Genomic DNA, 25,822 nt, shown 5'->3' with positions numbered 1-25,822 from the left:
AGAAGCCAGCTGGAGTTGTGAACATTAAAATCACCATGGAAAATTACCTCACTGTTAGGAAAGTTGGACTGGAGAAAGTCAAGTTGCAAAGAGAGGAAGTCAAAGAGCTCCAAGTGATTAGTGGAGTTGGGAGAATGGTAGAGACAACAGATGAATTTGACACAATGAGGTAGTGAGATTTTAAGGCAGAGAAGTTCGAAAAAGAGGAGATTCCAAATTACGAAGTCTCTGACAGGGAATATTGGAACGGACATATGCACAAGTACCACCTTTGAGGCAAAAGGAATCATACAGCGAATAATTTGGGCAGCTGAGATGAGCAGTAGTTGAATCAACCAATAACTGAGATTCTGTCAGAAAAAGTACACTGGGTTTGGCAGACTGCAAGTGAAAAGGGACATCGTTGAGATTAGAATTAAGACCACGCATTTTGTGAAATGAAATTTAGGAAGTGTTTGGAGGTTTAGATCTTTTCACAGATAAACTTACGCTATTAGTTTGACAATTCGTGGTGTATTCAATAGTAAAATAAAGTGGGGGGGGGGGATATGCTGTATGAAGTAATGAAATTTTTGGATATGGCATACACATGGTAAGAATATACCCAGATCACTGACATCACGTGGCTTCGACAATGCCTCCCCACATATACACTACTCCAACTCCCTCCCTCCAGTCACTATCTGGAAGAGTAGAGGTAGCAAGATTATACACTAGCTGATCCGGAAGCCTCCTAAAGGGTTACCAATAGGTTCGGTTCGGTGTACTAACTAGCAGCCAGCCTGAAAATGTCATTTTAGAGCTGTACCCTTGAAATGCAAGGAAGATGGGATCTCGCCATGATATTCATCATAACCTCAAAATTCATCAGTCATACTGCATGATGGAAGAAATGGAGAAGGGTGGACCGGAACTTAGATCTGGAGACTAAACATGGGTTCCACCACTTCAAGCTTTCAATAAGCAAAGTGGTGGTATTGCAGTGGTTGATGAGAGTCATCTATCACCTAGTATTGCCCAATAACACAGAGGGGGTGGCATTCCTCCATGTGGTGTGGGCACCACACCTCAACCCCTGGTTATGTTGGTTCACACCTGGGTGGTCACCCACCGTGTGCTTGTGCATGGAGTGCATGCTGTTAGTAATCCTGGGTTAAACCCAGGATTACTAACAGTCCCACCATCATGAAGGTGCAAGCAGAGGATTTGGCTGTCACAGACCATCCAGACTTCGCCAAAATTGGGTCCACTTGACTTGAATGTCACCCGAATGTCAGTTCCAACAGTGTTTTGACTCCCAAGTAGCAAGTACAGCTTGTCTGGCGTATCTGAGAGAATGTTCTTGCAGAAGTGGATAGTCTAAACATATTCAATGGAGACCTAGACAACCTATTGGAAGGGACTGATAGGTGAAAAGCTGATTTTTTTCCTGATGCTGCATAAACATTGCTTCTTGCATTATTTGCCACTTCTAAACTCCATTCAATTGCTGTCATTATGATAATGGAGGATGGAGAGAGGTAACTGACACAGATATGGAAAAGTCTATAATTTTTTAATACTGTACACATGGCTTTCATACTGTTTGTTTTGCTTTTATGCTTTCTATTTGAAAGTCTATGTTAAAAAATATCACTTAAACCCCTCTTCTATCTCTTCTATTTGCAATCTGTGGCTTTCAGATCTATGCTTTTCTTTCTTGCATATGATGCAAGAAAGCAAGCTTATGTAGCATCAGCCAAAAAAAAAAAAAAAAAACCCACTTCCACTTCACCCTTCCGTTCATTCGAAATACCTGTCCAGCTGAGCCTTAAATTTATTTAGGCTATCAACTTCCACAACAAGGGATGGAAGTCTGTTCCACCAATCAACTACCCACTGGCTAAAGGCAAACTTCCGCACATCTATCTGTCTTTCCTCAATTTGAATTTATGCCCTCTCAGGTGATTATTCTGAGCAACAGGAAGAATCCCATCAGCATTGAGCATGCTCAAACCATTCACTACTTTATACACATCTATCAGATCACCTCACCGGTGCCTAGTCTCCAGACACGGTAATTTGCAAAACTTAAGCCTTTCTTCGTAAGAGCAACCCTTTGTTCCATTCACTAATCTTGTTGCCCTTCTCTGTACTCGGTCCAGCAGCTCTACATCCTTCTTGAAATGAGGCCTCCAGACCTGTATACAGTACTCAAGATGTGGCCTGACCATTTCCTTATACAAGGGAATAGTTACCTCCTTATCCCTGCTAGAAAAATTCCTGTATATCATTGACAAGACACCATGAGCTACTTTCTATTTATTTATTTATTTTATTTATACTAAATAGGTTTCTTATTAATAAGGTACATCTTTCAAGAAAGAAAAAGTTTTGTGAAGAGACAATTTGTTTGTCAAGCATCATACATTTTGAAAGTGGTATGTCAGTATGGCAAGCTCTTCCTGTTACCCCTGATTGCTATTGTTGATTTTGTTGATTCTCTTAGGTTGGCTGCTTTATGTGACTGTCCATTTTCCTCTCCACAAAATATTTAATCATAATTCCACAGGTTTAAACCCTGTAATCAGCCTGTAATCAACACTTATGTCATTACTATAAAGATAAGTTACAGTTTTAATTTTTTTTTTTTCCATTCTCTAATTTCTCTTAGATAAAAAAGTTGTTCCCTATGGCCTATGTTTGCTGACAGTCTGAGCACATACATCATTTATCTTTTTCTGTGAATGTAGTAAATCAACATTGTGCACAAGTTCTCTTGAGAGGATGCTAGCCTTACAACTAATCCATGTCTTGAGAGGATGCAAATCTTACAACTAATCTGTAAACAGACAGCCTGCATTTCCTTCAGCATGGAAGCAACTTAACCCCCACCCCTTAGTTCCTTTAATGTCACACGCCAAGTTCTTCAACAGTACTTTATCTGTTATCCACAACTACAGATGATAATCCACAGAATACCAAATGTTCATCCATGAAATATAACAGAAACAGAGAGCAATTTTTCTCCACTGCACCTATAGCTGTTTAAGTATTTGAGACTGTGAACTCACAGCCTGCAATTTTCTATAGCATGGTAGCTATAGTACCTAACCCTTCCCTTTCCAGGAGGGCCAAAACAATAGCCAGAGAACATATATTATCATTGTAGCACAACTATCTTGTTTCTGTCCTGCCCCAATGCAGCATTGGGAGAACTAATCACAATACCAGCAGCACTTATACATTGGGCGTGCTATATGAGTACTACTAATCAACATACAAGCAACACTCATACAGCTCCCAATGCAATGTCATCCAACCAAGCCAAAAAGATGATGATCAGACAACTGAAAGAAAAATAGCCACTTGACCATCGAGGGAAGGGGAGACAGAGATTGAACGAGATTATAGGAAACAGACTATAGTCCTTGATGAAAATCACAAACATTCTCACAGGTATGACGAGCTAGGGACTTACTACCTGAGAGTCTAAAATGCTGATGGTGGTTGTTGTAATCGAGTTGTAAGACTAAGGCCATACTGCTCCATATATGTGTTCTGTGGTCAATTTTCTCTTTGCTGGATGAAAAATTCGACTGTCCAGGAGTAAAAACCATGCTACCCTCACTTGAGCCCAACTAACTCAGCCATGTTGGGAAAAATACCCACAAAAAAATTCCTCATGTCATTAATGGGACACAAACTCAAGTCTTTTCCCCCTGGTGTTCGGAGGACAGCAATTCAACCAACTAAGCTACCCACAAGGGCCAATGCAGATGGAACTGATATTCAGAGGAATGGAGGATATGAAACCAAATCCTCCGTTTGCACTTTCATGATGGTAGGACTTTTAGTAACTCTGGGTCATCATCATCATCAGCCATTTTCAATCCACTGCAGGATGAAGGCCTCTCCAACAAATTTCCAGTTCCTTCTGTTTTGCGCAATGGCCATCCATTTACTACCCACAAACTCATGAATTTCATCTGTCTCTCTCCGTTGTTGTCTTCCAGGTTTTCTTCTAGCTCCTCTTGGGTACCATTCTGTTATTTTCTTAGTCCATCCATCATTATGTCTTCGAGCTATGTGACCTGCCCAAGACCATTTTAGTTCTTTAGTTTTGATAAGAATGTCCTTTATTTGAGTTTGCTACCTAATCCACGTGTTTCTCTTCTTATCTAACAGTCTGATTCCCAATATAATTCGTTCCATTCTTCGAGGTGTAGTTCTCAGCTTCTCTTCCATTCTTTTGGTGAGTGTCCAAGTTTCACTTCCATAAGTCATGGTGGGAGTATACACTAGTTAATTATTTTAGGTTTCAGACAAATTGGGATATTGCTCCTCAGTATGTGACTATATTTCTTGAATGCTATCCATCCAAAATTTATTCTTCTAGGAGACCGGTGGAATTACTTAACAAGTACAAGTCACTGATGAAAAAAAGCCGTGAATTAGGGTTGAATTTGAAAGTGTCTGCAATTCTGCCCAGACACGATAGGAGGGAGTATATGATGAGAGCCCTATCGATCAATTCGGCCCTGGAAAGATTGTGCAGGGCTCAAGGGGTAGAATTTTTTTCAGCCTGGTCTGTACTTGTTAACAGGAGAGACTGCTTCTACAGGGATGGGATACACTTAAATAGAAAGGGTGCAAGAATATTTGCTGATGCTATCGAGGCAGTGTTCGGGGGGTCGGAAAACTGGTAGATTGGGGGGATACAAAGACTAATAGATTAACAGTAGCCACTGGCAGAGGAGAAAGTGATTCTTGCACTCCTTCTATTGGAATGAGCAGCAGCCTGGAAAATAAGATGCAAGATATTTCAGAGACTGCTGGGAATCATGGGGGTACAAGTGAACACATGGGTTGTGTTAGGGTGGCTAAGAGGAAGAGCAGGTGCATGTATACTTGCATGTACACCAATGCTAGGAGTTTAGTAAATAAATTTGATGAATTTGAGGTATTGCTCAAAAAATCAAAGGCAGATATTGTTGGGATTTCAGAGACGTGGTGTCACACAGATATAAGGAATGCAGAACTGGAATTTGGGGAGTACAATGTCTACGGAAAGGATAGACAGGATAGGAAGGGAGGAGGGGTTATGCTAATAGTTAAGAAACACATAAAATCCAAGGAAGTGAAGCCAGTCGACATCACCGGACAGTGCAGTGTTGAGTCAGTTTGGTGTGACATAAGCATTGGGAGATCAAAATTGAGAGTAGGAGTGTGCTATAGGCCTAATGACTCTGATGAGTATAATAAGGAACTGTACAGGGAAATAGAGCGGGCCAGTAAATCAGAGAGTCTTATAATGGGAGATTTTAATTTCCCAGATATTGACTGGAATTTGGGGGCTGGTCACTCATACACTAGCAAGGCTTTTGTGGATTTATTGGATGATTGTTTTCTACATCAGCATGTTTGGAAGGCAACTAGAGGGAGTAATACTCTTGATTTGATTATCAGCAGTGATTCTTCATGCATTAAGAATCTGCAGATAAATGAACCACTAGGTGGCAGTGATCACAGTGTTCTGAAGTGGGAGTTACTCAAAGAGGTAACTACCATTAGGGGTAAAGATAAGGGGTATTGCTTTCGTAAAGGCGACTGCGATGGACTGAGACAGTATTTAAATTCTATACAGTGGGATCAACTGATGATGTTACCAACAGCAAATTCAAAATGGGAAGCATTCAAAGAACTTATCTTGGAAGCTACTAGGCTTTACATACCAACTAAGAACTATTGTTCAAGGTTTAGGCCTAATTGGATGTCAGATGAACTAATGAGGCATATGGCAGAGAAGAAAAATGCATGGGATACATACAAATTAACACGTGACACAGAAGCCTATGATAGATACAAGTTGATCTGTAACCAAGTTACAAAGGAGGTTAGGTAGGCGAAGGCATATTACGAGAGATCCTTGGCAAGGGATGCGAAGAAAAACAGCAAAGAGTTCTTTACTTATGTAAACTCTAGAAGGAATGGGACGAATCAGATTGGTCCACTTGATATCGATGGGTCAACTGTTGATGACCCTGCTCAGGTAGCTAAGAAACTAAATGAATATTTTGCATCGACATTCACACATGAGGAGTTATTCAGCGAGGGGAATGCCAGAGGTGTATTCAACTCTAGCAGTAAGCTAGAGAATCTTGTAATAACTGAGAGTAAAGTGGAGGAGAAATTGTTGAAGATAAACACAAGAAAGGCACCTGGGGTGGATGGGATCTATCCAGTTACATTAAAGGACGCAGCAAAGGAAGTAAGCAAACCCTTAGTCATAATTATGAGAGCTTCCTTGGACTCAGGGGAGGTACCCATGGACTGGAGATGTGCAAATGTGATCCCAATTCACAAGGGAGGATCAAAGGCTGACACAAGTAATTATAGACCTGTGAGTTTAACTTCTGTTACTGGAAAATTAATGGAGGCACTGGTTAAAGAAGCACTGCAGGATCATCTACACAAGACTTCAGTTATAGCTCGGACACAGCATGGTTTTGTTAAGGGGAAGTCTTGCCTGACCAATTTGATTGGATACTATGATGCAGGGAATAACTTTGATATTATATACTTGGATCTTAGAAAGGCTTTTGATACTGTTGCACATGGAAGACTGCTGCACAAATTGGAGCAGTGCGGCATTGGAGGCAAATTGCTGCTATGGATAAAGGGGTGGTTGACGGGGAGAAGACAGAGAGTGGTAATTAATGGACACTGCTCATCGTGGACTAATGTTATTAGTGGAGTCCCTCAGGGTTCAGTGTTGGGTCCATTATTGTTTTCTGTATTTATAAATGATATTGATGATGGTATATCAAGCTTAATGTCCAAGTTTGCAGACGATAAGAAGGTTGGCAGGGTTGTCAAGGACACTACTGACACTATGCTGCTGCAACAGGATCTGGAATGGTTGAGCAGATGGGCTGAGAGGTGGCAAATGAAGTTTAACATTGACAAATGTAGAGTACTACATATGGGAAACAGCAAACCCAGAGCAATGTATCAACTCTGTGGTACTACACTGACAGTGGTAGAGAATGAAAGGGACCTGGGGGCGGTTGTGCAGGCAGATATGACGTTCTCTGAGCAGTGCAGATGGGCTGCAAGAGTAGCTCATGGTGTATTGTCAATGATATATAGGAATTTTTCTAGCAGGGATAAGGAGGTGATTATTCCCTTGTATAAGGCAATGGTCAGGCCACACCTAGAGTACTGTATACAGGCCTGGAGGCCTCATTTCAAGAAGGATGTAGAGCTGCTGGAACAAGTACAGAGAGGGGCAACAAGATCAGTGAATGGAACAAAGGGGTGCTCTTACGAAGAAAGGCTTAAGTTTTGCGAATTACAGTGTCTGGAGACTAGGCACCAGCGAGGTGATCTGATAGAGATGTACAAAGCCTTGAATGGTTTAAGCATGCTCAATGTTGATGGGATTCTTCCTCTTGCTCAGAATAATCACCTGAGAGGGCATAAATTCAAATTGAGGAAAGACAGATGTAGGATAGATGTGTGGAAATTTGCCTTTAGCCAGCGGGTGGTTGGTAGGTGGAACAGACTTACATCTCTTGTCGTGGAAGTTGATAGCCTAAATAAGTTTAAGGCTCAGCTGGACAGGTATTTCGAACGAACAGATGGGTGAAGTGGAAGTGGTTATTTTTTATTTATCTATTTTACTTTATTTTTTTTTTTTTGGCTGATGCTGCATAAGCTTGCTTTCTTGCATCAAATGCCTCTACTTTTTTTTTTTTTTTTTTTTTTTTTTTTTACGAGAACCCCAAACACGAGAGGTATTATAACCTATAGTACTTAGTACCGTGCTAGGGTTGGAGATTGAGAAGACGAAAGAAGATATTTGTTGACATTGGACTTGAACTTCTGTAGATTGTAATTTTCAGGAAATACGTATGAAGGAAGGTTGTTCCAGAAAACGGCAGTTGAATGAATAAATGAGGAAGATGAAAAGTTGGTTCTATGGGTTTGAAGTTGGACAGTAAATGGATGTTGGCTGGTGGCGGCACGTGTTTGGACTGTTTTGAAAGAGAGAGCGGGAATTATAGAAGCCAATTCAGAAGAACAGTGCCCATGGAAGTATCTGTAGAAGAGGCATGCAGCAGAAACAGTGCATCTATGAGACAGCGAGTGGAGAGACTCTGTTAGAGATGAATCATTAATTAACCTAACTGCCCTCTTCTGAATGGAATCAAGAAGCCTGAGAAAGGTTTTGGGGGCACCACCAACATGGGAACAATATTCCATGGCAGGGCGGATTTGCGATTTATACAGAGTGAGCAGCTGTTTGGGAGAAAAGTAACGCCGAGAGCGAAAAAGAAACCAAGTTTTTTAGATGCAGAGGAAGCAATATATGTAATGTGCTTGTGCCAAGAGAGATTAGAAGTCAGGGTAATCCCCAAAACAGATATATCATTTTGCCTAGAAATCGGAGTGTCACTAAAGATAAGCATAGGAGCAGAAGAATCCTTTTTGCGAGATATAAGACAAGATTGAGTTTTAGAAGGGTTGAAATCAACTAAGTTGTCTTTGCCCCACTGGAGAATTACCTGAAGATCGGCATTTAAGGAATTGACAGCAGATTTTCGAGAACTTGAAGCTGATTGAGCTGGAGAAGGTTTCTCAAAATGGAAAGTTGAATGCAATGTGCTATCATCGGCAAAACTATGGATAGGATTTCCAGTCAATGGAAGAAGGTCATTGATATACAAGAGGAAAAGAGTGGGGGAAAGAACTGAACCTTGGGGGACACCGGCATTAGTGGAGAAGTTAGAAGACAGAGAGCCATCTACCATCACCCTCAGTGAGCGATCAGAGAGAAAACTGGATAACCAATTACTAAAAACAGTTGGCAAACCATAAGATGGAAGCTTGTTTAGAAGACCTTTATGCCAAACATGATCAAAAGCCTTTGAGATGTCAAGAGCAACTACTTGTGTTTCACCGAACCTTTCCATTGAATTAGTCCATAAATGGGTAACATAAGCCAGAATATCACCAGTGGATCGACACTGACGGAATCCATACTGGCGATCGTTGATCAGACGGAAGGTTTCTAGGTAGTTTAAGAGTTGGCGGTTAATTGATTTCTCCATTACTTTAGAAAGAGTAGAAGTAATTGCAATGGGACGATAATTGGATGGGAGGGATTTGTCACCCTTTTTAGGAACTGGCTGGATATGAGCAAATTTCCAAGCAGAAGGAAAAACACCTTTGGAATAAGAAAGTGAAAAAAGGCGGCAAAGAATAGGAGTAAGTTCAGGAGCACAGGTTTTGAGAACAAGTGGAGAAATACCATCAGGACCTGAAGCTTTCTTAGCATCAAGATTCATCAAAATCCTTCTGATATCCTTTTGACGGAAGACCACAGGAGGCATTGAATGGAGCGTGTTAGGAATGGTGGGAGGTGTTTTACCAAGATCATTAATACATGAGCTCAAAGAAAAATGGGATGCTAGCAGGTCAGCTTTATCCTTGGCTGAAGTGACAACAGAACCATCTGGTTTGGACAGAGGTGGGAGCAGAGATGGGCAAAAGTTGCGGCCAATAGCTTTGGCAAGAGACCAGAATGCTCGGCTACCATTAGGGCAAGAAGCAAGTTTTCTACTCTTAGCCTGTTCAAACTCTAGTTTGGACGGATTAATAACTGCTTTACAATTGTTGCGAGCTTTGGTGTAGGCAGAAAATGAAACTGAAGAATTAGAAACAAGCCAATTACGATATGCAACGTTCTTCTCTTGGACAGCCTTAGCACATTTATTGGAAAACCAAAGTTTAGATAAAGGACGAGATTTTAAAGTGGAGTGTGGGATAAAGGATTCCATTCCTGCAAGAATAATTTCACTGACACGATCTGAGCAAACGTTGACATCAGAAGTTTTGAAACAGTAATCAGACCAAGGAAAAGAAGAAAAGAAGTCTCGCAGGTCATCCCATTTTGCATTCTTGTAATGTCAAACAATACGAGGTTGGGAATAGCCATGAGATAAAGGTTCCATTGGAGAAGAGGCAATCACCAAGTTGTGATCTGAAGTGCCTAATGGACCTCTCACTTCAACCTTGTATTTAGAAGGGTTGTTTGTGAGAAAAAGATCAAGCGTATTGGCTGTATGATTAGGATTGTCTTGTATTCTTGTAGGTAAATGAACAATCTCTGCTAGGTCATTAGTAATTGCAAAAGCCTCAGCATCTCGACCTGCTGGGTCGGTGTGACTAGAAAACGGAAGCCAGCTGGAGTTGTGAACGTTAAAATCACCAATGAAAATTACCTCACTGTTAGGAAAGTTGTACTGGAGAAAGTCAAGTTGCAAAGAGAGGAAGTCAAAGAGCTCCAAGTGATTAGTGGAGTTGGGAGAACGGTAGACACAACAGATGAATTTTACACAATGAGGTAGAGAGATTTTAAGCCAGAGAAGATCAAAGAGAGGAGATTCCAAATTGCCAAGTCTCGGACAGGGATAATCAGAACGGACATACTACTAATGCTAATGCTCTTGACTTCCAGCCATTTATCATTATTACAGCTGATGACTTGTCCCAGATAAGTGACTCCACCTCTTCAATTATTGCTCCTTCAATCATTATATCCCTTTCTGTGGCATACTTGTTCATCATTACTTTTGTTTTAACTATATTTGTATTTAATCCAAAATCGTTACTAACTCTGCATAACTGATTAAGATTTTCCTCTAATCCTTTGGGATTGTGGCTTATGACCACAATGTCATCTGCAAATCATAAATGGTTTAGGTACTCTCCATTCACATTGAGTCCTTTCTACGACCAGTCTAATCTTCTGAACGCTTCCTCAAGAGCAGTAAACTTTGGAGATATTGTGGATAATATATGGGGTATCTATGCCTTGTCTTTCCAGTGCCCGAAACATTGCCTTATGCTGTATGGAGTCAAATGCCTTTTTATAATCCACAAATGCCAGGCATAATGGTGTTTTATATTCATTTGCTTTCTCCATTAGCTGTGATATTACGTGAAGGTGATCACTAGTTGAGAATCCTGTCCTAAAGCCAGCTTGCTCTTTCGGTTGATTCTCATCAACCGAAAGAGCAAGTTTCGTTTGATTCTCATCTTGATGAGAATCACTGGGTAGAACCTCTGAAATATGGTACATCTTATACTGGAGGTGACCATCTAGATATGAACCAAACATAAGCAGGAGTCAAGATGTGGCATCCTCACCACACAGAGGAATGCTGCTCCTCTGTTTTAGCAGGCAATACTAGGTGGTAAATGACTCTCATCAACCAGTGCAATAGCAACACTTTGGTTATTGGAGTCTTGAATAGCTGAAACCCAAGTTTACTCTCTAGACCAACTCTGAGGCAATCCCCCATCTTCCATCATGAAAAGTATGTCTGATGTCTTCTGAAGTTATAATGGGCATTATGGTGAGATCCAATCTTTCTCTTTCTTATAGTTCAAGAATAGAGCTCTAAAATGATGTTTTCAAGCAGGCCACTAGACAGTTCACCAGAATCAGGTCACCTCAGAGGTAACATGATTGAGGTTTATAAGGCTCTGAGAGGGATTCCAGAACTAGGGACCATAAATATAAATTACAGTGGTTGAGGTTGAGTTAGATTGTAGGAAGTTTTCTTTTAGCCAGAGTCATTCCAGAGTCACGCGAGTGCGCGTGCGCGTGATTGTTCGGGTCGGGTTATTTACATGCTCCGCTTACTTCAATTGTTTTAGTTTCTTAAACTAGTGTAACCATTTTAATTTTCATCTAATGTCTTAGATCTATATTCATAGCTCGTGAAGAGTGAAAATCAAAGTGTTTTTGCTACTATTTCGTACAGTAATTTCGGATTTCCTGGCAGAATTGCTAAAGTTGAATCGGACCTTATTGTTCACCATTGAGAGTACAGTGTGTATTCATTTACCCTTTCGAGCCCACATACTGCGAAAAGTAAGCGGTCAGCTCTTCATCACCCTACTTAATCCTAGCCTGAAGGAACATTCCTGGGTCAGTAAGTAGTCTGCTTTTACTTTGTCAGCAACCTTGCCATATCTCTCCCTGTAGTGTTTAGCGAATTTTGGGTACAATGCCATCGAAAAATATGCAACCCTGCTCGAGCTGCGAAAAACTTTCCGACTGCCTAATAAAATGCTCATCATTATCATGCCAGCTTCTTTTTTGCAATTTTTGTAGTGGCATTAAAGATCTAAAACGGACAGCACAACTTAGGAAATCAAAATGGAGATGTGTACTCTGCCGCAAGCAAAATAGGGATTCGTCAGATACAGTTGGCAATTTGGCTGCTCCCTTAGTGCAACTGTCTCCCTCCCCCACAGTCTCTCCCTCTAGAATGCTGAATGTTGTTAATGACGTCACCACACATATCAATTCCACTCTCAGTGAACCGGCTACGAATAGCAACTTTTTCCCTGGGGTTACTGATAATTATTCTCAAATGGAATCACAGGCTCAAGTCAGCTGCGCTTTTTGCAGGTGTAACACTGAGAAACTTGAAACTATTGAAGGCATTCTAAGAAAACTGTATTCAGAAAATAGCTCGCTAAGGGAACGTCTGAGCCAGCTTGAAGATTATCAATGAAAGTCCTTGAGCGTACTACAAGGTCTCTTGCCCGTGAACACTAGACTCCCTCGTCCTGGCCCACTGGAACGCCCATCTCCCACACCTGAGTCATCGCTACTACCCGAAACAGATACAGTTACACTCTCTAAAGACAGCGCCTATAGCGCCATGCTAATATCAACGAAACGGAACTCTGACATTGCAGGCATGAATGGAGCACAGCAAAGCCAGATGCCCGGACCTCAACCGACGCAAGCATCCCCACGCCAACTGTATTCCAGAAACAGCAAAACCACCTTGATTGGCACAAGAGTAGTTAACACTAGCCTCAGAATACGAGATCGCCAAGCCACCAGCAATACTCGTGCAAATATCTTCATTAGCAGGCTGGATCCGTTGACAAAAGTTGAAGAAATTCAGGCACTATTGATGGCAGAATTACTTAACAAGTACAGGTCACTGTTGAACAAAAGCCGAGAATTAGGGTTGAATTTGAAAGTGTCTGCAATTCTGCCCAGACACGATAGGAGGGAGTATATGATGAGAGCCTTGTCGATCAATTCGGCCCTGGAAAGATTGTGCAAGGCTCAAGGGGTAGACTTTTTTTCAGCCTGGACTGTACTTGTTAACAGGAGAGATTGCTTCTACAGGGATGGGATACACTTAAATAGAAAGGGTGCAAGAATATCTGCTGATGCTATCGAGGCAGTGTTAGGTGTGTCGGAAAACTGCTAGCTTGGGGGGAGACAAAGACCAATAAATTGACAGTAGCCACTGGCGGTGGTGAAAGAGATTCTTGCACTGCTTCTATTAGAATGAGCAGAAGCCTGAAAAACAAGATGCATGGTATTTCAGAGACTGCTGGGAGCCATTGCGGTACAAGTAAACACATGGGTTGTGTTAGGGTAGCTAAGAATAGAAACAGGTGCAGGTATACTTGCGTGTACACCAATGCTAGGAGTTTAGTAAATAAATTTGATGAATTTGAGGTATTGCTCAAAACATCAAAGGCAGATATTGTTGGGATATCAGAGACGTGGTGTCACACAGATATAAGGGATGCAGAACTGCAATTTGGGGATTACAACGTCTACAGAAAGGATAGACAGGATAGGAAGGGGGGAGGGGGTTATGCTATTAGTTAAGAAACACATAAAAACCAAGGAAGTGAAGCCAGTCGACATCACCGGACAGTGCAGTGTTGGTGTCAGTTTGGTGTGACATAAGCATTGGGAGATCAAAATTGAGAGTAGGAGTGTGCTATAGGCCTAATGACTCTGATGAGTATAATAAGGAACTGTACAGGGAAATAGAGCGGGCCTGTAAATCAGAGAGTCTTATAATGGGAGATTTTAATTTCCCAGATATTGACTGGAATTTGGGGGCTGGTTACTCACACACTAGCAGGGCTTTTGTGGATTTATTGGATGATTGTTTTCTACATCAGCATGTTCGGGAGGCAACTAGAGGGAGTAATACTCTTGATTTGATTATCAGCAGTGATTCTTCATGCATTAAGAATCTGCAGATAAATGAACCACTAGGTGGCAGTGATCACAGTGTGCTGAAGTGGGATTTACTCAAAGAGGTAACTACCATTAGGGGTAAAGGGAAGGGTTATTGCTTCCTTAAAGGCGACTACGATGGACTGAGACAGTATTTAAATTCTATACAGTGGGACCAACTGATGATGTTACCAACAGCAAATTCAAAATGGGAAGCATTCAAAGAACTTATCTTGGAAGCTACTAGGCTTTACATACCAACTAAGAAATATTGTTCAAGGTTTAGGCCAAAATGGATGTCAGATGAACTAATGAGGCATATGGCAGAGAAGAAAAATGCATGGGATACTTACAAATTAACACATGACACAGAAGCCTATGATAGATACATGTTGATATGCAACCAAGTTACAAAGGAGGTTAGGCAGGCGAAGGCAGATTACGAGAAATCCTTGGCAAGGGATGCAAAGTAAAACAGCAAAGAGTTCTTTACTTATGTAAACTCTAGAAGGAAGGGGATGAATCAGATTGGTCCACTTGATATTGATGGGTCAACTGTTGATGATCCTGCTCAGGTAGCTAACAAACTAAATGAATATTTTGCATCGACATTCACACATGAGGAGTTATTCAGCAAGGGGAGTGCCAGAGGTGTATTCAACTCTAGCAGTAAGCTACAGAATCTTGAAATAACTGGGAGTAAAGTGGAGGAGAAACTGTTGAAGATAAACACAAGAAAGGCACCCGGGGTGGATGGGATCTATCCAGTTATATTATAGGAGGCAGCAAAGGAAGTAAGCAAACCCTTAGCCATAATTATGAGAGCTTCCTTGGACTCAGGGGAGGTACCCATAGACTGGAAATGTGTAAATGTGACCCCAATTCACAAAGGAGGATCAAAGGCTGACACAAGTAATTATAGACCTGTGAGCTTAACTTCTGTTCCAGGAAAATTAATGGAGGCACTGGTTAAAGAAGCACTGCAGGATCATTTAGACAAGACTTCAGTTATAACTCAGACACAGCATGGTTTGTTAAGGGGAAGTCTTGCCTGACCAACTTGACTGGATACTATGATGCAGTCACAAAAGAACTGGATGCATGAAATAACTTTGATATTATATACTTGGATCTTAGAAAAGCTTTTGATACTGTTGCACATGGAAGACTGCTACACAAATTGGAGCAGTGTGACACTGGAGGCAAACTGCTGCTATGGATAAAGGGGTAGTTGAGGGGGATAAGACAGAGAGTGGTAATCAATGGACGCTGCTCATCGTGGACTAATGTTATTAGTGGAGTCCCTCAGGGCTCAGTGTTGGGTCCATTATTGTTTTCTGTATTTATAAATGATATTGATGATGGTATATCAAGCTTAATGTACAAGTTTGCAGATGATACAAAGGTTGGCAGGGTTGTCAAGGACACTACTGACACTATGCTGCTGCAACAGGATCTGGAAAGGTTGAGCAGATGGGCTGAGAGGTGGCAAATGAAGTTTAACATTGACAAATGTCAAGTACTACACATGGGAAACAGCAACCCCAGAACAACGTATCAACTCTGTGGTACTACACTGACAGTGGTAGAGAATGAAAGGGACTTGGGGGTGGTTGTGCAGGCAGATATGAAGTTCTCTGAGCAGTGCAGATGGGCTGCAAGAGTAGCTCATGGAGTATTGTCAATGATATACAGGAATTTTTCCAGCAGGGATAAGGAGGTGATTATTCCATTGTATAAGGCAATGGTCAGGCCACACCTAGAGTACTGTATACATGTCTGGAGGCCTCATTTCAAGAAGGATGTAGAGCTGCTGGAATGAGTACAGAGAACGGCAACAAGATTAGTGAATGGAACAAAGGGGTGCTCTTACGAAGAAAGGCTTAAGTTTTGCAAATTACAGTGTCTGGAGACTAGGCACCAGCGAGGTGATCTGATAGAGGTGTATAAAGCCTTGAATGGTTTAAGCATGCTCAATGCTGATGGGATTCTTCCTCTAGCTCAGAAAAATCACCTGAGAGGGCATAAATTCAAATTGAGGAAAGACAGATGTAGGATAGACGTGCGGAAATTTGCCTTTAGCCAGCGGGTGGTTGGTTGGTGGAACAGACTTCCATCCCTTGTGGTGGAGGTTGATAGCCTAAATAAGTTTAAGGCTCAGCTGGACAGGTATTTTGAACGAACAGAGGGGTGAAGTGGAAGTGGGTTTTTTTTTTTTTTTTTTGGCTGATGCTGCATAAGCTTGCTTTCTTGCATCAAATGCCTCTACTAATGCTAATGGAACTAGGCATACCCGGAAAGCCTTTCAAAATCAATACCAAGCATCCGTCTTATGCTTCCTTTAGGATTCAGATTGATGGGCCTAATTACCAACAATACCTCAATGCAGAATACTGGCCCAGAGGTCTGTTGGTAATGCCATACTACGGGACACCAAAGAACAAGAACTTATCAAACCCGAACCCCATTCCACAACAATATATAACTACACCAGCATAGCTACCTGTCCTCTCTAGCGGAGTCTCCCAAATTATATCCGAGAGCGGGTGCAACTTATGGATGTCTAACGTGGAGATGACGAGCGAACATCGGACCGATCGCATTCCAGTTAGAATATCCAGAATGAGAGCACATCGAACGCGACATCGATCCCAGGACGAGATTTCAGATCATTATGTGAAAAGCAAATACTGTTCCAAGAGTAATCTCATCATAGTACAACCTTCTGTCGAAGTAAAAATTTGATGTTTCCTACAAAACATCAGGAGTGTCAAAAACAAGCTAGATGGTCTACTTGATTTGCTTTCCTGCTCAGAGTACGACTTCGTCATTCTGATTGAAACCTGGCTCAGAGATGAAATGGAAATTGCTGCCTTCACCTCAAATCTTGGCTATCACATGCTGGCTGCTAATAGAATTGGGAGACGAGGTGGCGGTGTAGCAATCTGTCAAAGGAGTTCACTACCCCTGATTAAGGCATCCACTTATCCAGGAGGTGATATAGAAGCTGTTCTTGGAATCTACCAAATTGCTGGTTTGTCGATCTCTGTGTGTGCCGTTTATTTACCTCCACCAGTTTCTGAGGATTCTGTCCTTAATCTGACAGCATGGCTGTCATCCACAATCAATCATCGGCAAAAGCTCATCATCCTCGGAGACTTTAACCTTCCACTGCCAGCCACAAAGAAGCTCCTAGATACTCTGTCATTGAACATGTCGGAAATGGGCATTGGTCTTATTCATTCCTCCCTCACACGGCGATGCCACCCTGCAGTGCATCTTCTCAAACTGTTTAGTAGAGGAAACCCTGACCATAACTGAGAACTTCCTCCCGTCCGATCATGTTCCGACTACTGCGATGATATCTCTGCAGGCACCTAAGGATGAACGTACACAAGTACAAACTACGAACACTGTCAGGAGAGTATACAATCCAAAATACATCAACATTGGAAATGTTACTACCCTTTTCCAACTTTATCCATGGAACATACTGGCTGAGCTTAACATAAATGAGGCTGCCTACTGGCTTTCGAGATGGATGGAATTCATTGCAAGGTCTGCAATGTCCAAAACTTGCATCCTTAGTCCCCACTCAAAGCCATGGTGGAATGACCTCCTGACCAAGGCCTTTAGGGAAAAACAGGCAGCCCATGCCTCTTACAAGAAGTCGCCTTCACAAGAGTCATACGCCAGATTTTCCAAAGCAAGGATGGATTTCCAAAAGAGGAAACAATTTTCTATTGACAATTTCATGAACGGCCGCCTATCCAGGGAAAAACGTGTGTGGTCCACAAGTCATACTTGCACCCCTCTGCCTTTATATGTCCAGGAATGGTGTGAGCATGTGCTGCGTTTTAAGCGAGATCACCGTGAGTCCGAAGCATATCCTTGGAACGAAGCGATTAACATTTCTTCACCTACTAGTAATACAGAAATTTCCAAAGAACAACTAATAAAAATAATAAATTCACTACCTGACAAGTCCACCATAGAAATTGACGCAATACCTCTGTTTAGTCTAAAAATTGCTTCTCGTTTCATCAGCAAAGAGATCACTCAACTCTACAACAAAGTACTCAAATTTGCACAGGTGCCTTCAAGCTGGTTATCATACAGAGTCGTGGCAGTTCCGAAAAAGTCTCATGCGAAAATACCGGCTGACTTCAGGCCAATATCAATTGCCTCTCCCTTCCTGAAATGCCTCGAGAAGTGCATCTATAATGATGTAGCACTCACAATCTTTGCGCATAGGCCAGAACACACCCATTATGCCATGCTTAATAGATCTACGGTAACCTGCCTACAGTCATTATCACAGAAAATACTTCAGGCCTGGAATGACAACGAAGATCTTCACACCATTTTTCTCGACATGAAATCTGCTTTCGACTCAGTCCAAATAACACCCCTTCTTGCCTTACTTGAGGGATTCTACGGGATATCCGGAAAGAGGCTCGAGATCCTCAATAGTTTGCTATCTAGGAGAATGCTTCACTTTGAAGGCAATGGCGTTAAAGTCACTAAAAGCGTTGAAGTAGGGATCCCACAAGGTAGTTGTCTCTCAGCCTTGTTATTTGCAGCAATATTCGTTCCACTAATGGATCAAATTCCAGCGTTCCTATCTTATGCTGATGATATTGTTTGCTATTTGCCATGCAAACGCCATGTTGGTCCCTCACAAGAAAGACAAACCGCCTCTGAATCTGTAAACAGCTACCTAAATACATTCTATAAGTATGCTAAATTTTTTGGCCTGTCAGTCAATCCAGAGAAGTCAAACTATCTTATCTTTACGCCAAGTCGGATGACTTCTACTGATACTGCATCTTCTCTACTTCCGGTATTGGCAGGAAATGTCCTGACTCCCACAGACAGTGTCAAATTCCTAGGAGTAATCCTTGATGCCAACCTCACATATAAAAAACAAATCCAAGCTCAGTATTCCAAAGCCCTGAGAGCGTTCTGGGGAATGAAAATTGATCTGTGCAAAACGCACAATAAGAAAATAATCAAGAAGTACCTCGCAACTTATTTCTGTAGTGTACTCTCCTATGCCGTGGAAGTTTGGTCGGCGGCACCACCCACCAGCCTCATGAAACTGTGGGGCCTCGAATTCTGGGTGCTGAAGTGGGCCAACTTGTGGTCGCACCAGATCTACACAACATCTAAATCTACTCTCTGCTGCAACCTGCAATATACGCCCATAGTCCACAGAGCCCATGTGCTAAAAATAAAGTCATTCCTTCATCTGTGCTCAGCTAAGCAGGATCACATCAACATCTGGAACACGGTTGGTTGGCGTTTGCCAGGCAGACATCTCCGTAGTGCTCCCTCCTTGTGCTCAAGGCTCCAGCGGTTACAGAATTTCAAGAGACACTTCCCAAATGTGACTCTGGACACTCTCAACTCGCTCAACATCGACATCGACCTGTGGACGATAGACAAGGCATATCGAGATGGCATCTTGTCCCATCTTGCTGTTTGTAAAGGACATTTATGTAAGTGCCGATCTTAGTTAGCCGATGTAATTTCATGTTCAGCTCAACTTGTAGTCCTTTTTCGCTGTAATTACTACTTCATTCATTTTTATATTTTGACTATTATCTTTGCTTTGATCTATTAATTATTATTTAGTTATTATTTTATTTATTTATTATTTTTTTTTTATAAATCAAAATCACTTGTATAAACAACTAATTGTAAGATTCCTCTGGCTTTCTGTGTAAGGAATCACTAGTGTATAAAATTTATGTTAATAAAGAATCTTATTATTATTATTCATTGCTAGAACAAGTTGCCCTGTCAGGTTGTTGAGGCTGACAGTTATATAATCTCATTTCATCTCTCTACTCTGCTAGGTAATAACTGGATGGAGTCTGAGTGGTATGTATGCATGGGGGTATATTGTCTTGTCGAGGTTATCTCAGGGTCCTGGATATATTCTTGCCTAGTGTAAGCCATAGCCAAACATTTCATTACTTCATACAAAATGCCCCACCACCTTTTCTTTACTACTAAATACACATTGAATAGTCAAACTAATAGAAGAAACTATTTGCAAAAAGGTCTAAATCTCCTGAACTTTCTCTTCATTTCATAAATATGTATTATCAATTTCAATCTCAAGGACGTCCATTTCCACTTAGAGTCTGCCAAGCCCCACTTACTTTTCTGAAAAAATTTCAATTATCAGGTTATTCATTGCTAATCTAAGTTGTCCTAATTATTCATTGTATGATTCCATTTGCTTTAAAGGTGGTATTGTGCATAGGTTTGCTCTTATATTTCCTGTCAGAGACTGAATAACTTGGAATCTCCTCTTTTCAATCTTCTCTGGCTGAAAGTCTTTCTATCAAATTCTATCTAATTCATCTGCTTCCTCTATCAATCTCCCAGTTCCACTAATTACTTGGAACTCTTTGACTTCCTTTCTTCAGTCCAACCTAACTAACAGAGATAATGTTCTTTGCCAATTTTATCATTCACAACTCTAGCTGACTTCAGTTTTCTAGTCACATTGACCCCATGTGCTGAGGCTTTTGCAATTACTAATGACCTCACAAAGATTGTTCATTTACCTAAGAATACCAGACAAGCCTAACCACACACACCCAACACTCTTGATCATTTTCTAATGAACAACCCTTCCATGTACATAGTCGAGTCGAGTGGTTTTCTAAACCTCGGATTGTTTGTTTGTTTGTTATTTGGTTTATAAGAGCATTAGCAACTAAGGCCATATTGCTCCGAGATATGCGGTGGTCATTCCCTGACCTTCTATATTAGCATTAGTAGAGGCATACGATGCAAGAAGCAAGCTTATGCAGCATCAGCCAAAAAAAAAAAAAAAAAAAAAAAAAAAAAACGCTCCCATTTCACCCCTCTGTTCATTCCACATACCTGTCCTTAAATTTATTTAGGCTATCATGTTGGAAATTTACTCATATCCAGCCAGTTCCTAAAAAAAGGATGAAAAATTCCTCCTACTGCATCCCACTTTCCAGTTTGAGAAACCTTGTCCTACGGAATCAGATTCAACTTTTCAAAGAGTCGCTACCTATTCCTTAAATGCTGATCTCCAAAGTGGCAAAAATAACTTAGTTAATTTCAATACTTCTATCCTGTAAAAAGGATTCTTCTGTTCCTATGCTTATCTGCGGTGACACTGAGACTTCTAGAAAGATCACGTCTCTATTAAGGACTACCCAGACTTTTAGTCAATCTTTGTGATAAGCATATCACAAAGATTGCAACTTCTGCAATAAAAATCTGTTTTCTCTTTCGCTCTTGACGTTACTTTTCTACTAAATAGCTACTCAGTCTGTATAAATCTCAAATCCATCCTACCATTAAACATTGTTCCCACATCTAGGGAGTGTGTCCCCATAACTTCTCTCAGGCTTCTAGAATCTATTCAAAAGAGGGCAGTTAGGTTAATTAATGACTCCTCTCTTACAAAGTCTCCCCCCACTATGTTTCAGAGATATTCAGTTTCTGCCACATGCCTTTTCTATAAATACTTCCATGGGCACTGTTCTTCTGAATTGGCTTCTTTAATTCCCCTCTCTTTTTCAAACCAGTTTTTGTCCCACAACTAATCAACATCCATTTACTGTCTACTTCAAACTCAATGAACCAACTTTTCTTCTTCCTCATTTATCCCTTGAACATCTGTTTTTTTTTTTTTTTTTTGGAACAACCTCTCTTCACATGTATTCCCTGAAAATTACAATCTACAGAAATTAAAGAATAATGTCAAACGTATTTTCTTTCATCTTCTCAACCTTTAACTCAAGCAAAGTACTACAGGTTCTTATACCTTTCATTTTTGGGGTTTTCATTAAAAAAAAAAAAAAAAAAAAAAATTCATTTCTCAGTTAGTAGCTTCCCAGTTAGGATGTAACCTTTTATCTGCACAATTTAATCATTTTAATTGTATATGCAAATTACACATTGTTTATTGATATAGACATTAAAGAAGAGCTAGAAAAACGGCTGTATGGCTCATTTAGATAAATATAAAGTTATCCATTTTTAGAATATAATAAAGCATCTCTCTCTCTATACTGGATCATAAAAACTATTTCAATCCACAAAACACATTTAAACATTAAAAATATTATGAGTTATAAAAAAACCTAATAAAAATAGTTTAATAAAAAAAATTATTTTACCTTGTATCTACAGAAGATATTACACTAATGGTGTCAAAAAGATGTGAAATTGAAGGAATTTCTGCATTTGTGTCTAAAGCACTGATCAACTTCAAAAAGTCACTTTCTGTCATATTTGTGTTGAGATGGTCAAGCATAATTTGTATAGCTGCATCTTTAGAATAAGCTAAATCATCAAATGTCCCATATAATATCTGAAAGAAAAAATTCAGATATTAATAATGATAAGTTTTGAAGTAAATAAAAGAGTCAATAATTTTCATACAAAAGGAGCTGAGTAAGGAGTGGTAAAACTGTTAAGTGGATGTTGAAAAATCAAAAACACCAAGTTTAATGCAAACCCTTTTTTAAAACCTTATTTAAACTTCTTAAAACTCTTTTTATGGTAAATTATATGCTATATATTAACATATAATTTTATGTATATAATTTTTTAGCATATAGAGTGGTAGGGAATTCAAATTTTTAATTGTGGCAAATAGGTAGCTCTAACTTAAAATTATATAGTGTAATATGCATCACTGCATTTAGGATTCTATTAGATAGTATAGTATTGATAATTAATTAATTAAATTTATTGATCTTATTAATTTTAAATATCAGGCCACAGACTAAAGCAGCAAAGCCATGGACACAATGTGGTTGGAGTGCTGTGACTCGGGGGAGAATTGAGGGGGGCCGATTGTTCAACGTATCACAGCCTAAAAAAATGTGCAACTTGTGAAATGTTTGCCAAACTCTCTGCAATGGTATATATGCAATTTTCTTAATGGTATATATATGCATTCATGCTTTTATGATTATTGCTTTGAAGGTATTCCATAATTCTAATGTAGTTGAACTACCTCTGCAATCCACCCAATTAACAGATGCCCCTGAAGCATCTTAAATTCCCAGTCTCCTTTTCTGAAATTAAAACCCATGCCTTCTAATTTATATAAAGTTTTGTTGCCCATGACAAGTTTTCCGCGCACTTATTCCAAACAATTCAGGACAGACTGAAGTCACCCATTATAAGACATTCAGAATTAGTTGCCCATTCCATTGGCATGTAGAGGCACTCATCATAATCTTCACAATCTTCTGGTCTATATATTACTCCTACTGTCATTACATCTTTGCATCCAACTAACTCATACAACACAGATCCTATGCTGACAGAAGTAACTTCTGACTCAACAAAAGCTCTTTTCATGCTCAAGCTGCTTGTGATAAGAAGCATAACCCATCAACCCTTCAATCATCTCTATCTTTCCTAAATACATACCATAAGGACATCATCATCCCCAATTATCAGGTAACGTCACATCATATTTGCCAACGTAACGTCACATTTGCCATTATGTTAGCATTTCTTGTCCTAATCAGGAGTTCGAATTCATCCATTCTGTTGACAACACTTATGACATTACTGGAGACACAGTTAAGACTAAGTATTCTTCTATAGATTACTACCCTGACATACCCCTTGAAGTTCATCCTTGTTTACCTAGCTTTAACTTCCTGCTCATTTGAAATGTTGCCAGTCTCAGAACATATTGTCAATGTTGACTGTTGGAGCAACATACAAGAATTCTTGAAATGTGCACAAAAACCTTACTTTGATCCATATCATCAGATGAACACAGGTCTATATTGCTATCTTCCCTCTAATTTATGGTTTCCTTGAATTCGCAGGGTATCCTGAATGATACTGGCAAAAAACTACAGCACCACTTTTGATCAAATGAGTACCATCTCTACAAAATAACTTCCTTCTACCTACAAGTGCAAGCCATGCTGATGAACCCCCCCCCCCCCCAAGGGAAGCCTTGCCGATTCCTTAAGTCTAGAGTTAATCATGTCTAGAGTTACTATCATGTAACTCTAGACATGATTAACTTAAGAGTTTTTTGTAACTCTAGACACAATTCCTTAAGTCTAGAGATACTATCATGTATGTGCAGAATTACAGATGCATACGCATTCTTCCTTTTTACCAAAGCTTCAATTTTTCGGCATGGTCCCTTAAAATCTGAACATCTGTTGATAACATCATCAACTGTTTCTCCTAGTAAACACACTCTGGTCTGTTCCACCTGTCTTAATTACAAAAAATGTTACCTGTTTTCTATCAGTAGAATATCCCAATAAAACTAAATCCCATTCAATCAGAGCAGTATGCCCTTCAATGTGATGTTATAGGACCCAAATTGTAAGGGGGGGAGGGTGTAACACTTAGAGGGTCACAAGATACTTGAGTCCCTAACAACCTACTAGTTACATTTACTTCTATTGCAAACACCCATTTCTTCCATGACTCAAATTCTTCTAGTAATGCACTGAGTTTTTATTTTCCTTTGCGTTCGTAAAGATGACTACAGTGGTCGCAGACAGTTTTCAAATTCTGTACAGTGGGACCAACTGATGATGTTACCAACAGCAAATTCTAAAAGGGAAGCATTCAAAGAATTAATCTTGGAAGCTACTAATTTTTTTATGATAACTAAGAAATACTGTTCAATGTTTAAGCCTAAATAGATGTCAGAGGGGGCATATGCCCTCCCTTAACCAAAAATTCGAAATTAAAGAAAAAGAATACAGGAGGCATTTCACTTCTCTATTCTCTCAAGAGATTCCAGTCTACGTGAAAAAATCTCTGGAAAAACCAATGATTTTGTTGAGTGGCATAACTATGCCAACACAGCTGCATTGGCACCCGAGCTTGAAAGGAGACGGTAAATTTCAAAGTCATATTAATTTCTCAATTAACAAATTTCAAATAAATGAGCAATTTTTTTTATATTGAACATAATTTTTCTTATTCCAAAGGTGTTTTTACTTCTGCTTGGAAATTTGCTCATATCCAGCCAGTTCCTAAAAAGGGTGAAAAATTCCTCGCATCCAATTATTGTCCCATTGCAATTATTTCTACTCTTTCTAAAGTAATGGAGAAATCAATTAACCGCCAACTCTTAAACTACCTAGAAACCTTCTGTCTGATCAATGACCACCAGTATGGATTCCATCAGTGTCGATCCACTGGTGATATTCTGTGATATTCTGGCTTATGTTATCCATTTATGGACTAATTCAATGGAAAAGTTCAGTGAAACACAAGCAGTTGCTCTTGACATCTTAAAGGCTCTCGATTGTTTTGGCATAAAGGTCTTCTAAAGAAGCTACCATCTTATGGTTTGCCAATTGTTTTTTTGTAATTGGCTATCCAGTTTTTTCTCTGATTGCTCAGTGAGGGTGATGGTAGATGACTCTCCGTCTTCTAACTACTCCACAAATGCTGGTGCCTCCAAGTTTCAGCTGTTTCCCCCACTCTTTTCCTCTTGTATATTAACAACCTTCTTCCATTGACTGGGAATCCTATCCATAGTTTTGCCGATGATAGCACATTACATTCCACTTTCCATTTTGAGAAAACTTACCCTGCTCAATCAGCTTCAACTTCCCGAATATCCACTATCAATTGCTTAAATGCCGATCACCAGATAATTTTTGCGCCAGTGGGGCAAAGACAACATAGTTGATTTCAGTCCTTGTAAAAATCAGTCCTATCTTATATCTCGCAAAAATGATTCTTCTGCTCTTA

General features: G+C 40.1%; 1 protein-coding gene across 4 annotated transcripts in view; it reads right to left on the bottom strand.

The window, feature by feature from the left end:
• LOC150087600 (uncharacterized) overlaps positions 1-25,822 on the bottom strand; it is a 268,271-nt gene that overhangs the window by 153,206 nt on the left and 89,243 nt on the right. For all 4 annotated transcript variants that reach the window (XM_090369160.1, XM_090369161.1, XM_090369163.1 and 1 more), the window contains exon 5: positions 22,240-22,433. In XM_090369160.1, the coding sequence (XP_090225286.1) occupies positions 22,240-22,433 (194 nt within the window). The remainder of the gene's footprint in view (positions 1-22,239; positions 22,434-25,822) is intronic.

This window comes from Mastigoproctus giganteus, chromosome 3 (genome assembly GCF_048544385.1).
Source record: "Mastigoproctus giganteus isolate SK-2022 chromosome 3, ASM4854438v1, whole genome shotgun sequence".
Lineage (NCBI taxonomy): Eukaryota > Metazoa > Arthropoda > Arachnida > Uropygi > Thelyphonidae > Mastigoproctus > Mastigoproctus giganteus.
The sequence above is the reverse complement of the archived record's forward strand: the minus strand, read 5'-3'. Positions and strand labels throughout refer to the sequence as shown.